The sequence below is a fragment of the Lonchura striata genome, chromosome 3 (genome assembly GCF_050655825.1).
Source record: "Lonchura striata isolate lonStrDom1 chromosome 3, ASM5065582v1, whole genome shotgun sequence".
In the NCBI taxonomy this organism is placed as follows: Eukaryota; Metazoa; Chordata; class Aves; order Passeriformes; family Estrildidae; genus Lonchura; species Lonchura striata.
Window position 1 is genome coordinate 60976037 of NC_140705.1, and position 15911 is coordinate 60991947.

The window sequence follows — 15911 nt, forward strand, 5'->3', positions numbered from 1 at the left end:
AACTGATGGACATTTGCAGCAATGTCTATACACTGATTTTTAGATTCTTATGGAACATAATTCTATGTACAAAAATACACAATACAAAAAAGCACATCATCACCTTTCTACTGAGTCTACGTTTTATTTCTCTTTTGGCTTCCTGTTCCTCTTCTTCATTCTTCTCTGTTTTCAGAAGAGATAAAAAGGAGTGAAAATTTAAGTATTATAACGCACATACTGTATTCTCTTGGTTGAAAGCTTCAGAACGCCAAGTCCTGGCTCATGTTTCCTCTTATTTCTGGATGATGCCGCATGTGTTGTCTGCTTTTTGGTTTTTGTATGCTCTCATTCTTTTCCCTATCCGCATTTCCCCTGATTCTGTAGACATCTCAAGTCAACTGTGGGTCACGAGCACAGCAAAGAGAAGGTGCCTGTCATTTCTTTTCTGTGTACCAGCAAACAAGTACCCTGAAATAGTTGCTTGATGTTTCAGTTACTTATTTTAACATTCCAACATTGTTGCTTTTACTTCTAAAACATTGATTTTAGAATAAGAGTCTCATTTATAAATGCCAAATGAAAATTTTGCTCTGAGTATTTGAATTACCCAAGTTTCTCCTACTGCTACAGGACATGAATCAATGACATTTGTTTCACTGTCATTTGATAGCAAATTGGTTTTGTTATATAATTTTTTTCTGGTTTTATAATGGAGGCATATGATCCAACACTCAAGCCCTCTTGGTTAAGGGCCACTGGCTGGACCAAATGAACCAGTACAGAAGAAAATTATGTCCATTCTTAAAATGTATTTGGGCATATGAATGAAACAATTTCCTTTTAACAAATTTATGTTCTAACTAAATTTGATTTCTCAACTGCCAGTGAAAAGCACACATGTTCATGTGGGCTCAGCATATTTTTAAATTGATGTATGGTTTGAAGGACAGTATTTGCCCTTTCAGTCCAACTCTGATGGTTATATGCAAAGTTTTGTGGCTGAAATATCCCACCTAGAGAAATACATAAAGTTCTGGTCCTGTTTTATTAATGGTTGAGGATTACAGACTCTGCATTACAGTTCAAGGCTAACTATAAATCTACAGAAATTAATTTGTTCTGGATGCAGCCAATTTGTATAGATGAAAAGGGAGTTTAAAATCCTGGTTTAGTTGTATTTGTCCTGTTTCCTGTGGCCAGCCTGCTGTCTTAGTAGAGGTGACCTGGCCTAAGGAGAATTTCTGTACAATGACTTTTACACTGGAGAAAATGCTACGACAGGACACGTCATGGTACTTGCAGATATCCTTTGCTTACTCAAATGCTTTCATACAGGAAGAATATCAGGGAAAGGAGGAGAGGACAAATTATAAAAATGAAAAAGTAAGGGAAAAAGTAGGAAAAAGGCAATGCTTGCCTAAGATCTCCTCTGTGAGAAGACTTCAACACCAACATCAGGTTTCCAAGAGCAAGGTGCAATTGCACAGGCTTGCTGCCAGGATTAAGTTGGATTTCAGGTTGATAGTGATGTTACTGAGATACTGAAATATGGATGTTATTTATGGTTTATTAATTGCTTTTCTCTTAAATGGAAAAGAAATGGATAGCCTGTTTCAGTAGAGGAACTGTAAATGGATTCAAACTGAAGAATACCTATAACTGGGGAGTTATAGATTAATCTACATTTAAATTTTTAAATTAATGTATCTATCAATAAATAAGTTGGGTATATTTAAGGACTTATAACTTTAAAGTATAACTTACTTCATAATCTCCTCATCTGAAAAAGTCAAATGGTCTCTTTTAGGACAGATAAATCACCTGTATACTTTTGTCTAAACATTCTGTCTTTGCAATTAATAGACACAAGAGCTGACGTAATTAAACACAAACTATTACTTTGGGGTTCCATTCACTTGAGAATCATTTAATATAAAAAAATTTGTCCCCTCATGAATGGAATTGCTTAAGTCCTACTTCAGGCAATCTCCCATAGCAGACATAGCAGGAAAAAAGGCAGATGAATGTACACATCACTGTACTGTCCTTTTCTTACTTTAGTTTGTAAAGTATAGTGTGCATAATTCATATCTTGGCATTTCCTTGCTATCTAAACCACAGTGTCTCCTAAGAAGCAGCAATAAGATACTTCATGTAAGAAACAGGGGCTCATGCTGCTTAATGCATACCTTAAGGAAGAACTACCAACAGCATGGCCACCTGAAATACTGTTTCTCTGTACTTCGGAGGAAGATAAAATACCTTAAAAAACTTGCTCTAGACATTTAGGAAGGTCAAAGGTCAGCTGCCTATCCCAAGCTGTGAAGCCACATCCCTGTGGAGAGCAGATGACCGCACAGCAGAATAGCTAGACAAGGGAAAACCTCTGAAAAAGGGCAAGCATCTTAGTGACTGGGCAGAGTTACCCCTTGGAGCATGCCATCTTCTGGAGGATAATTCCAACAGGAGGCACCATGAGCTTCCTTAAATCCTGGGAAAAAGAGGGGGGATCAAACCCATGAGGAACTGACACTCTTCTGCTGAAAGGTTGGGGACAGGATTTAAACATTCAAGTTGGTTTACTTCTATGAATAAAACTCAAGAGGTAAAGGAAATGGACTGAAATAATGTGGCTGCTAGTAATATACTGAATCTGCTGTTTGGCACATGGGACCCTGTCTCTGGCACTGACTTGTACCTAAAGGACCAATTTCCCACCTCCAGACTGCTGGGCAGAACTTGCTTTAAGCCTGGTGCTACAGAAATGCTGCCTGGATACAAATTCCTACAAACAGTAGAACTACGCTGTGTTTTTGGTCTTTTAAGGTAAAAGTTTTGAAAGTTGCTATAGGGAGTTAAGAAGATGTGTGGTGCTAAAAATAATAGGTCTGGTGCTCCTGGTTCCTGTAGGTGTTGTGGAAAATTCCAGCCAGAGGGCCAAGATTTGGCTGCAGGTATGAAGTGACTCATTGGTCAAACAGGAACACATTAATGCACAGGAACACACTTATCACAGCTTTCCACCTTAAAAGCAGATCTAATCTGTGTGATGTGGAGAGAGAAAATATAAACACAGCATTCTCAGCTGCAAGTCCCCTCCTCAGATGTCCTGCTGCTGCCCTACTGGCGAAGAACCAGCCCAGTGAGCACCCTTTACTTGCAGAAGTCTCTGATTAGATCCCAGCAAAACTATGGCTTCACTCCTTCCCTGCCTGCAATTCCTAGGAGGTCAAACTGGGATATGACTCCTAATTGAAACAATTTTGTTTAGCATCAGTTATTGTGGCCATCAAGTTAAATAATTCACCAGTCAAAGCCAAACAAGCAGCTTCCCTGTCATCTATACATTATTGCTCTTGCAACTTTTACCACATTAAATCTGGTCACCTTCTGTTCTGTGGGACATTTGCTTTGTAGCAGAAGGGGAGAAGAAAAGAGACAAATTGTCCTGCCTGAGGACTGCTCCATTCTTGACCAAAAAGTACTCTTGGAGCATAAAACTGAACTTTCCATTGTGTCCCTATGGGATTAGCTATGTTTAGACTTCTCTGTGGACTTGCTAAGGAAAGAGAAAGAGAAGCCAAACAAAGCACTTGCTTCTTGCAGTGCATTTGCTCTCAAATGCACGAAGCTGTTTCTCTCTCCTGGTTTTACAAGTAAAGATAACGATTAATATTCCTTAGCAAGTATTGAGAGCTAAACTCCATTTTTTACAAAGCCATTACTGGCAGGCATGCAGGTGCACTGTACAAGAAATTCACTGTCCCTTACAAATACAGGGAAAAAGAATACAGTTATGTTAATCTGAAATTCTTGGAAGACTAAAAAATGTTTCTTTGCCATAATGCAATACTATAAATATTGTTGGTTCAAATCCAGTGTACAAGAAGCCTGCCTTTATAAAAAACACAGGGCTTTATGTATTCCTTCAAGTGGACTCCTGAGTTGTCGTTAACTTTGTTTTAGTGTGGGAAGTCTCAGAAGCCTGGATAGTTTTATCCAAACAGTTTTTGTACAAATCTGCCTGCAATGTCTTGTGATTGTACTTGGAAACGGGATTTTCAGTAACTGGTTTATCTGGAAATATTATCAAAACAAAGCTTCTTGCAAAACAGAGTTGCTCACTAACTGGAAATACAAAAAAGAAAAAAAGTAGGGATTTTTTTTCTGAACCTCTTAGAAGATTTGGGCTGAACTTTATCCTGAAGTAAACATTTGGACCTTTACCACTCAATGTAACCTCGAAGTCTGATAAATATTACTTAAAACAATACATCCCCTTAGCTGCAGTTTACATACCCACAATAATATAACTCTTTCTCCCCATCTACTGCTTAAAAAATATGAGGAAGGAAACTTTATGAAAGAAATCCCAACTTACTCACAAAAACTCACTACACTAACAAAGGCATTTAAGATGTGTAAACATTTTCAAATGATCCGCAGGAAGGAATGGCAATAATTTTGATGCAAAATGTAAGTGGCTTAGAGAGAAGTTGCACCCTGAAAGGACTCTGAGTCAGACTCTCATCACAAACCCTGTCTTGCTTTTGGTTTGCTTTGGTTTTAATAGATCACTTTCAACTTGAAATATTTTATAGCTCAGTGATGAGCAAAAAGCAGTTCCTCCACATGCTCACAAGGGTCTTTGTGATTTTTTTTTTTGTGATTTACAGTTCTGCTTCCCAGTCTTTATTTTTTGCTTTCCCTGGCCTCTTTAAGACACCCCCCCAGCAGCAGCAGGGGAGGATGGCAGGAGGCACTGAGTGCAAAGCCTGGTGCACTGCCAAAAGCTTAAAGTAAACAAGCTGAAACAGGAGAGGAAATCTATGAATTGCTTTCCAGTCTTGAGCTACTTATTGCAAAAGCAGTCAATGGAATAAACACTGGCAAAAGGGGATATTAAATACATCACAGGTTCACTGCTGGGTTGGTTACCTCAAGATAAGTGAGAAAGGGCAATAAGGGAGCCCAGCGGGTGCTCCCAGCTCAGTGGCCATATCCTGGCCCACCAAAGACGTTTTGGATTTACCTTTCTCACACTGTCCAGCATAAGCAGTTTCTCATATATATATAAAAAAGTTCTTATTTCCAATTTTATTTTTATTTATCTATGACATTTATAGGTTTGGAAATTACAGTTTTAGGAAGTCTATTCACATTATGTGCCAGACAGGAGTCCCCTGATCCCTGTCCTGTGCAAGCATGAACTGCAGCTTCCTTTTTCAGTAAGACATGACACTATTTGGCATTTGAAAGCTCAAACAACACCAGGAAGATTTTATTAGCATTTTATTATCAGGATGGTTTGCCTGAAAGCCAATAATTGCCCTCTCCCTGATTTGCTAGCCTGAGCAAGTGACAGAATCATCAGTCCATGGATGCTGTCAGGTAAACATCCTGTTTTCCTCTCTCCCCTTCCCATTAACGTGCTACACATCAGGGCTGAGAACACAGTTGCACAGATGAAGTAAAACTTTACTGAACAATTGCTGGAAATAACAGCATCATACCAACTCTTTGATCAGGTGTGAGAAGTTCTCATGCCTTAAGAGGTTTTTTGTTTGCTACTTGTGTGATTTTTGAGTTATTGCTATAAAGTGTCTTTTCTTCATTTATTTATTCTAAACCATCAAGTACTAACCACTTCTGCAAGATGAACACAGGACTAGGTGGAGCTGGGCATGGCAACTGTTGCACTTTGTGTTTAGGTAACATCTTTATTATGGAAAGATTCATAAAGGAAGACAAAACAATGCTTGTTCTGAAGAGTTTGCGAGCCAAAGAACAGAAGCAACATAAGTAAATGGCAGAATAGGTATAAAGGGTAAACATCTAATGTACTTCCTCCACCCCTGACTATTTGAATTACAGACTTTTTTTTAAGCAGGGATATGAGGTAGGATTTAATCAATGGGAAGATACTCAGTGAGAATCTCATGCAGGTTTCAGTACAGAAGACATTTATGTCAGAAGTTAATGGGAAGGCCAGCATGCTGAAGTAGTTGGCATATACCTATTGAGTTTTTGCTGAACACTTTGCCTTTCCTCTTTCTACTCCTCCTTCTATCCTCTGCTTTCCATCCCACCTCCAACTGATACTCCTTTCTCCTCCTCCTCGTGAAAAACAGGTGGAAGGTTAACCAGCCTAGAACTATTTCTGAAGGGTATCCAAGTCATTCCTGGTCTTTGGGACCAGCTTCAAGAAGTGAGATTGTGACAAGTAAAATTTGGCATATTCAATAAATGGAACTTTCAAAGCTACAATTACAGGTTAGGGTATAAATGAAGTGATGACACATTATTTTCTAGAACATCATTTCCCTCTAGTTATGGTTCTAATACTGGAGCAACATTGACAGGCTTCCATATGAATCCAACACATGCTCCCTTTCTAAGCAAATACTATATGAAACCTGAAAGAAATACTTACGCTTCAGGATATTTCTTTGCTCCAGCTCTTCAGTTGTGGGCCTCTGGCTAAGTCTCCTGTGAGAACAAAGTAAGTGACTGATTTAAAACTAGATCTAAATGACACATTAGGATTTGTAATACAGCTTAAAAAATGTAATTTCTGGAAGCCATTTCCAGGCAGTTATAATAACTGCTGTTTGTTTTAAAAGATGTAGTGTTTGCCATTTGAACACATGAGTAACTGATACTTGAAAAATATTACAGAATTTGTACCAGCAAATTTAAAGTCCTCACAGGTATAATTTTATTAATAAATCCATATACCTTCTTTGTTCCCAAGCATCATCTCATCATTATAATCAATTGTGCAATTGTTAGATTATTCTCAGGTATTTTGAATGAATTCTGGTATTTTTGATATTTTGAAGTCTGACTAAATTTTTTTAAGAAACCAAAACCAACAAGACATGTAAGCTGTTAATTCCTCATTAATTTGTATGTACAATACAACTGGGAGCTTTACCTGAAACCTAATTTTATTTAGTTACCTAAATATAACAACTGTCATTACAAAAACCTCAAACTGAGATATTAATTTTCTTATTTGTACTGGGAAGAACATGGTTGATGTTGTCTCTGTGTTTACTAAACAAGTCCACTTGAGGAAAGAAGACAGAAGAATTTCAGGAGTAAAACTTATTTTGCAGGTGTGTTCAAGATAAGTATTTCTTTGTTCATCAACACTCACACAGTTCACTACAAACTGTGACACTACAAGGCTTGTGAAACTCATCCAATTCAAATCACTCTTGGACTTACAGATTTCTCCCAGAGGACTGTCAGGTTTACCATAAGTGACCAGTATCAGCTGTAGGAAGTCCCAGGTGGGAACCCAATTCAACCCTGACTGAGCTGTGGGAACAGATTTTCCACCAGACCTTGATGCTGCCAGTGCTTTTATGAAACTTGCATCAAACTTGGCTGTCATTTTGGATATGAGCACAGCCCTGATGTATGCAGATAGTCTCCTGCCACCAAAGCACAGCTGTGTGCATTGCTTTCAGCTCTCCAGCAGAACCCACAAAGTAGCTTCTGTAGTTCCAGCCCCCAAGGGAGGACTGACAAGCAGGATGTGATCACCAGATCTGGGATTTGTTCAGGAAAGCAATGATAACAACCATGCCTCTTCATTAGCAGAAGAAAAATGACCCTTGGGCTCTGCACAGTAGATGTATCACTCCTACAGTTCAGTAATGAAATAGCTGCCTTGGCCAGACATGCAGTTCACAGAGCAAGTCAGCTTTTCTGGGTTTTGATGCAGAACTGTGTACTCTGTACTGGAGCAGTACTGACAGGACTACCCTGTATCTAGGAATCTCAAAAAAACACAGGACATCCTCCAAATCTGAACAACGTTCCTGAGCCAAACAGAAACATGGACAGGTCTAGCAAAATACAGGCATGCTGTAGTTTATTCTCAGAGACCACAAAAGCCTAAATAAATGTGAAGATTTCTTTTAAAAAACCTATAAAAGGCAACTGAATATTTTAATACAAAGTTCTCAAGTCCAGAAGAAGAAAGTAACATACATCCCATAGCAGTTTAACAGCTTGAGAAAGACGTGCCTCAGAGCTGGGTGCAGTAAAACACAAACACTGACTGGCTCAACTTCTTTTGCTGGGATCAGTATATGATAATGAAGGACTTGGAGAGCCAGGGGAAAAGGAGAAGGTTCAGAAGGGACAACATGCATAGGCATATTCTGTGGGTCAGAAACTAGTGCTCTGTCTGAGATGGTTATACAAGTGGAAGTTCTGCTAAAAAATTGGAGAAAGAACCAGAACTACGGCATTGATTATTGTGGACTCATTCTTACCCTCTTCCTCTTCTTTCTTTTTATAACCAAAGTACCCAAAACCCCAAAAGCTCTCAGATTTTGTTTCTTGCAGGACAAAAAATCCATTATTGAGAGTTTAAAGTTTTGTGAGAAATTAAAACACCATTTTCCAGATAGTTGTACCACAAAGATCCTTCAGCTCACATTGGGCTGCATTTAAAACATGAACCGAGTGTTCTCACTTCTCTTCCTCCACCTCCACCCAGTGAAACCACATTGACCCTGCAGCTGATACCTCACAAGCTTTGTTCCAATCTGATGTCTGATTTCCTGCCTCTCCTCTTCGGATGTACGCTGCAAGATGTTTTTGTCTTCTAACTCTTTCTTAGATGGTCTGTTGCCAAGTTTGATAGCAAGAGTATCCCTACGACGAATTTTACTTGCCAAAGAGCCTGAGGAAAGGAGGAGCAGGGTAGATTTAGTTCATTCATGCTCAGGTTACAGACACAAACTCTGAGTAAGAACTTTAATACTTCCCCAAAGCAGCCTTGTTCCCACATGCAGGAGAGGAATTTTAATTAACATCAAAAGAAAAATTTTAGCTCAGTTCATGAAAATAAAAAGCTAAAAGGCTTGGAGGGAAAAGCTACGAGCCAAATTGATACAAACATCACTTGTCATGTGTGAAGTGATAGGATAAAAATGAGAAATCTATACTAAAATGTCTTTGAAGTCTAATACATTACAGGTTGGCTTATTTATCTACTTAGTATATTTAGGAACCTGCTGCTCTTTTTCTTCAGCCTTAAATGGCTTAGTCTCATTCTATCATAATTTCTCTCATCCTTTCAGCTTTCTTTTCAATCAATTACCACTTAGTTCTTTTATAGTGCTTTCCATCTCTAAGTTATTTGTAAACTAAACTAAAAAATACAGCTTAGAAAAGTGCTCTGAGTGTCTGTAAAGTAACTTAGGAAGCAACCCCCAGGCACTGAAGCAATCTGTTCTCCATAAAACTGACACTGTAGGGACAAGAGCTCTGCAGCTCGGCCAGCATTAGTTTCAGCCAGCTGTGGAAGGAAAGGCATTTTCCACAGCCTTTATGGTATTCCCTTGTTTCTTGACATTCTGACTTAGGTGGGCTACATATGCCTTAGGTTGGCAGATTTTCACTGTGTCAGGCAGTTTGGTAAGACCACAAGCTTCCAGCTCACTTTTCATAAAACATTGTGCTGCTGTGTGAACACAAGAACTTTTGGTTTCTATAAATTTGGGTTGTATTCAAACCCAACAAAGAACTGCAGAAGACTTCAGCCTCTTGAACTACCTAGCACTTCACCTTCTCCTGCACCAGTGGCCAAGGAAAAAAAATAAACCAAAAAAACATGTTCATTTTGCCTCATGCCACTTTGGTACACTGAACCTTGGTATTCAAACCTTTGTTGAGCATGGTGAAACACCTCCAAAAAAGCAGTGAGCAAGGCTCTCAAACAATGGCTTGATGGTGATTTTATACTGATGTAAGGCCACCCTGGAGGAGGTAGAGGGAGGGCTGCCCTCCTTCATGCTCCTGACGGTCTGTTGCTGCCACCTTCTTTGCCCAAGCAAAAGAGAAGCCTTGGGGTGAGCTGGATCACAGAACCACCAATGCTATTGAAAATCAGCTCAACAACAGCTGCTCCTACAAAAATAAACATGAACTCCAGCCTAAGGAAAAACAGCTGGGAGCAGGGATTAGGCAGAATGGGGGCAGGACAACTCCTTCAGCACAGCAGGGCTTCTGCCCACTTAAGGTGATGATAGAGTCATGACCCCAGATGAAATTTCAAAGCTGTAAAATTTAGATGTAATCTACTGTGATCTGCTCTGTCTGTTATGGTTGCTCCAATGCTTTAAAAATCCTGATCAAAGAGGAAGAAGTGGCTTTCAGACAGTGAAGCTGCTGACTGATGGGCCTCCTCTGTCATTCACCACACCTGTAACTCCCACAAGGAACTGATGATGTGGGCAAGCCAAATGAATGGCTTGTGATGCCCTAAGGTCTCCACCTTGTCCCACCCTCATGTCCTCCTGAGCCTGTTCCTCCCACCTCCACTCTCCTCCATGCAATGATTGATCTGCTGTCACCCACACACAGGTTTCTGATTGTGATTGCCTGGGAGAAGAAGGACACTCATTTCTCAGTAGTGACAAAATACTAAATTCCCTAAAAGCACTCTCTACAGCCATTCCTCTCTCTGCCTCACACCAGCATGGGTCAGGCATGCTGATAAAATGCAATCTGTGAAGGGCAGCCTGCAGCTTTCTGGGCAGCGTGCTTACTTTCAGTACTTGCATTCTCGTCATCATCATCATCGTCATCATCTGTGTACAGGATCGGCCCGTCCGAGTCCGAGTCACTGCCATGGCTCTCTCTGCTGCTTTCACTCTCAGGAGGGGCAGCAGCATCAGAAGCCTCCTCCACTAGTTCAGAGAATGCTTGATCCGGAGCCTCCCCTTCCTGGTCTTCTTTGGTAGCCAAGCTGTTTATTCATGAGCAGATAGGGTGACACATTATTTTAAGCAGAACAAAACACAAATGAGAAGCAATTGAATAAGCAAGGATGAAAATAAAAGTTCTGTTAATCAAAGTAATTAATTTCTAAAAACCATACATATATAAGACATTTTAAACATATGCAGATATGTATCTACATATTTGTGTTAGGAAAAAGGATGCAAACAATCCTGAATGATGTGCTGTAAAGATTGCATTAAGACAAATCCTAATAGTTTTTGTTGGGTTTTTTTTGTTTTTTTTTTGGTGGAGTGGGACCAAGAGAGAAAACAATTCACAAAGCTGGGGGTGAGAGGAGCAAGCTGGAGAACAGATGGGAGTGCAAAGTTTTCTGTTCTGGAAACCTAACCCTATTCACTGTAAATACAGTCTCACTGCAGTTGAGTTCAAAATGTTCATGCTCATCACTGACGAACCTGAGGATCAACAGCAGATTGCCCTTAGCCTTAGGAAAATTTTTATGTAAAGGAAGATGTACCACTAGAATGTAGAGCTGGCAACAGATGTACTAGCAAGAATTTAAAGGAAGGTCTCTAGGCTACTGACATCTAGACTAAACCCTCTTGGATTCATATAAAAGATGCTGATTTTTTGTGGCAGAGAAAAGACAAATTAATAAGCCAGTTTAATTTTTCTGCTAACTATTTTGCCTAAAAAATGTAATTATGACTTTTCTCTTGACCAGTTTTTACAGTACCTGAGATTCAGACAAGTCAATAGGCAGTAAAAAACCAAACACCTACTAACTGAAGCCTGAAAAAAACCTCATTTTCAAGTGTTCAAGTAAATTCAGCTGGGACTGAAATTGAGAACTTTATTTATTGAATTGAGAACTTTAACAGTGAGATATTTAATGATAGCTACAGAAAATAAAGACATCTACCATAAAGAACCCCATTATAATTCAGCATCATTTCTTGTTTGCCTTTATGAGAGATAAATAAAAGTGTCATCAGCTTTGAGCTGGACTGCTGACGCAAGTGCCAGCCACACAATGAAGTAAGAGACAGGTCATGACCAATGACCTTCTGGGGAAACATGAGGTACTGCAGGTGACAGGCTCAAAGACTCTGGGAAGGAACAAACTGTGCTGGGCTGCCACACAAACTGTTCCCAGCCAGCAGAAGAGCCAGAAGAGATCCCCACATGCCTACAGTGCAAACAAATGTGGTCCTTCCGCTCCCCCAGGACAGCTGTACTGTCTCACCTTTCCGTGGCTTCTCCTCCGGCATCTGGAGCGCTGCCTAGGGCTCCGCTGCTCTTACTCTGGTCTGCGCCACGCTCAGCTGGGAGAAGAGGCTTTGTGTCTGACCCAGGGCTGCATGGCCCTGCCACGCAGCTGTCTGACACATCCTGGACATCTGAGGAGCCAGCAGGCTGACTAGCTGCAGCGGGAAAAGGAGGTGGAAGTGGAGGTGGAGGAGGGGCAGCACTGGGAGGAGGGGGCACGACAAGCTTGATGGACTGGTCTGCGTTCTCCATTTCAAAAATTACTATGGAAGTTTGCTCAGGCTTGGGTTTTTCTGCCTTTGCTTCCAAACTGTTGGCTGTTGCACCTGAGGGGGAAGAAGCAGCCCCGTCTGGTGCTGTTCGTGGGGCTGACTGCTTCCCAGGTTTTTTCTTGCCCCTGGGAGTCCCTGATGTGCCAGATTTGCTGGAAGTCTCCTTAGAGGCTTTGGGATGAGATGATGTGGACGAAGGAGATGGTGATGAAGAAGACTTGGAGACTGGTAGTTTTTTTGCATGAGAGGAACTGGCTAAAACAAGAAAATAAAAGGCATTTTACAGTCTTGCAATTATGATTTTTACACTGTATTTTCTGCATGAATTGATTTGTGCTGGTCTTCAAAAAAAGATACACAATTCTTCTACAATACTTCATGTAAATGCTTGAGATGAATAAATGTTGCAGTTCTGATTTCACCTCTGTGTGGGAGACACTGAAATTATGAATACTTGCCCAAGAACAGCAGAGAGGACCAACCTTACAAATGGGTAGGAGCATTCTGAATTGGCCCATTACACTTGGTCTGGACATCATCTAAGAAGTCCACTACTTATTCTAAAAATATGTGTAGTGACTTAGCTTAAAAAAAAAAAAAAGGTCCCTGGCAGAGAAAATTGCCTGACCTTTCGTACTATGTGAATGTTTAGTCTGATCACTGTGAAAACCCTGTGATTTTCCTTATACTTTTCAGTGAACATCTGAGGACTGTTACTGAGTATCAGTCAATTATCTTTCACAATGTTACTGCAATTGATGTCCTCCTATGTAATGACAAACAGCAGAGGGACAGCAAAACAAGGAGTACTTTAAGGTCCAGCTGGGTCTGTCCACAAAAGAGAGACAGAAACCACTGCTGTCACTCTGCTTAAATGACCTTCAGAAGGGAGAGGGCACTGAAGGACTCTTGTATGTACTGGAGGCCTTCATTTTACCACTGACCAACTTGGGCAGTCTTGAAAATGTAGTGAAACAAGGTTTTGACAGTAGCTGTACAAGCTGGCCAAACTGGCTGTTTAATCTTGTGATGCTCATCATATTGAAGCATATACGTATAATGAATCCCACTAGAGATTTCAGCTAGCCTGCATTTCCATATGCATTCCAGTCACATTTCCAATTGCTGTGTCAATGTACCTATCACCTAAGATGGGAGCTTCAAACTTCTGACTTCCATGTAAAAAGTAATAAAAATGACAAACATCTAATGGTTCAGTCCTTTTCATCAAAATGCATCAGACTCATATACTTCTGATGTAATTCTAAAAATTCATTAACTTCCAGAGAACAAATGAAAGATTATAAAATTACATAGCAGCCTTCTGGCTAAGCTTACTGAGTAAAACAGAAAGCTGTAACAGAAATCTGCTGGAAGACTTACTTTACTTATAAGCATTTAAGTAAAAAACAACCCTTGGCAGACTGGGAGAGAATCAAAGTGCAGATACTGGCCATAATAAGTTCACTATATAAAAACAGTTTTCACAGTGAGTCTGTTCTCAAAGGAGATGGAAACTAATTCAAAAGACACTTTACTGTTCTCTTCTGTAGCTGTTACGGTTTAAAAACATTTAGAGAGTTGTGAAGATTTCTGTATATCTGAAAAAATTTATAGAAACTTCAGGCAATTCCCTGTTCCTCTTTGTGCTCCCAGGTGACTGTAACGGGCACTGTCCTGCATCAACTGATACTGCACTTATCTTCCCACATCAGGTACAAATCACTCAATTTACATGCAAAACAGAATGAAGCAGAAAAATGGCATTGGCAGAAGTTCATAATTACAGTAGAAATAGATGGTGGTTCCAAGCTGTATATTATTTAACAAAAATCTTACTGTGTAGGTGGATGGTAGAAAGAAAAGGCTCTGGTTCTGATCCCCTTTAGTGCAGGCTGGAGGTCAACAGAGCCAGTTACATGCTTGCACTTAAGAACTGCAGCATAGTACAAATATATGGCCACACAATTGTGGCTGGGAAAATGTCAAAACATGTTTCCATTGTAAAAATCTTTATGTTATTCTCAGAACCTGCAATAAGATACGGAAACTTAAAAGATTTCTCCCACAGAAAACCCCTACGTGTCCACATGGGTCAAAAGTGCTACTGCTGTTTTGTTTTTGACTGGGCTGGCTGACAACTTTCTGTCATGCCTCTTTTTCAGTAGAAGATTTGAATTCTGATTAAATTAAAAATTTAATGGCTGTTGTTTGCCTTTTGGCATACATCCATGCCTACATTTAAGTCCCATTCTCCCAGTACTACTTCAGTATGGAAACCTGCTGTGCTGCCCTCAGGAGAGCCATGGCTCAGTTGTTACTCATATCCCTGTCCTCCTTCATGAGACTTGATCACGGGCTGCATCATCTGTTCACTTTCATGGAGATCTGACAAAACACTTGTACTAACACTGTTCCAAACCAGCTCTACTTACTAAGTACTGCCCCACTTTGAATGAACACAATGTATTTTTAATGTTGGAAGAAATTACCAGTAGAATAAGGGATATACGTGGATGTCATATGGTCTGAAGCACTGGCTGACATTTCAGCAAGCCTAATAGAAGACAAATCTGGAACCTGAATGTATTTTAGTCTAAAAAGTCAGGTACCTGACAGGTTGTTACCAACCACAGGTATAAACTGTTCTTTTTGTGATGGATTGCTTTACTTCTGAAAGTTCTGCTGTTACAAGGCTGCTTCACCTAGGGAGAGCTAAGTTTTCCAGCTGCATGTGAAATACAAGCAGCAAATTCTGGATTTTCAAAATGTAGTAGTCTGATGTAGTAGGGACAGTTATTACCAAGTTAATGGACATTTTATGGCAAAGTTATTATTGTCATTCTAGAAGTCTTGCAATGTTTTCAAATAGTCCTCTTCTGTATGCTTCAAATACAAAATGTGGCAAAATGTACAAGCTGTGAAGAGAAATACTTGCAGAGGAAACTGGAGGGACTGGAGGGCTTTGAAGACAGAGACTGAAAACACACAGCTTGTATAAGTTTGTCAATACATATATGAAGCCCATTCATCACAATACTGCTTGTGTTCAAATTATGTGTGGACGTTTTGGTTTTGGTCATTGTCTACACTGCAACCATTCAAACTCACAATCAGTACCTTAAGAGCATCCATGCATCTATATAATCTTTAATCTTGCATCACTGCTGAATTTTGATGTAATAGTGTGGTGATAAATACATGTGCTATGTGCCTGATGATTGATATTTTGCATTTCCAGTATGTACTTAAAATCACAGCACTTGAGAGAAGCCTGGTAATTTCTAATGGTTGTAATTTTTTTTGTCAGCTAAACCAACAGCTATTCAACAGTCTTTTAAGATGGCTTCATGGTTTTATTTTTAACGTCTTTGTGATCTTGTAATATTGTCAAATTAACTGGAATAGTTGATACTTCTAGTTGAAAGTTACAGCAATACCAAATTAATTTTACTTAGGAGTAACTTGTCCTTGATTTCAGAAGTCAGTTTCTTCCCTGCTTATTCTTGAGCTGATTCTCTGGGTAATTCTTTTGCCAGCTTTCACACTTGAACTAGGAATTCAGGGTTGTCTCTGATGTGCTCGGTGTTGTACATAGGTTCACTCAACAGCAAGGAA

The 15911-nt window shown here is 39.8% G+C and overlaps 1 protein-coding gene across 8 annotated transcripts in view; it reads right to left on the reverse strand.

The window, feature by feature from the left end:
* The window catches only part of PHACTR2 (phosphatase and actin regulator 2), a 134230-nt gene that overhangs the window by 12256 nt on the left and 106063 nt on the right, over positions 1–15911 (reverse strand). For 6 of the 8 annotated variants that reach the window (XM_021540414.3, XM_021540419.3, XM_021540416.4 and 3 more), the window contains 5 exons: positions 11999–12548; positions 10557–10756; positions 8530–8686; positions 6416–6471; positions 104–165 (listed from right to left, as the gene is read on the reverse strand). In XM_021540414.3, coding sequence (XP_021396089.2) covers positions 104–165; positions 6416–6471; positions 8530–8686; positions 10557–10756; positions 11999–12548 — 1025 coding nt within the window. Of the gene's footprint in view, positions 1–103; positions 166–294; positions 381–6415; positions 6472–8529; positions 8687–10556; positions 10757–11998; positions 12549–15911 lie in introns of those variants that run through there. The other 2 variants (XM_085576679.1, XR_014954271.1) reach the window with 2 other exon arrangements.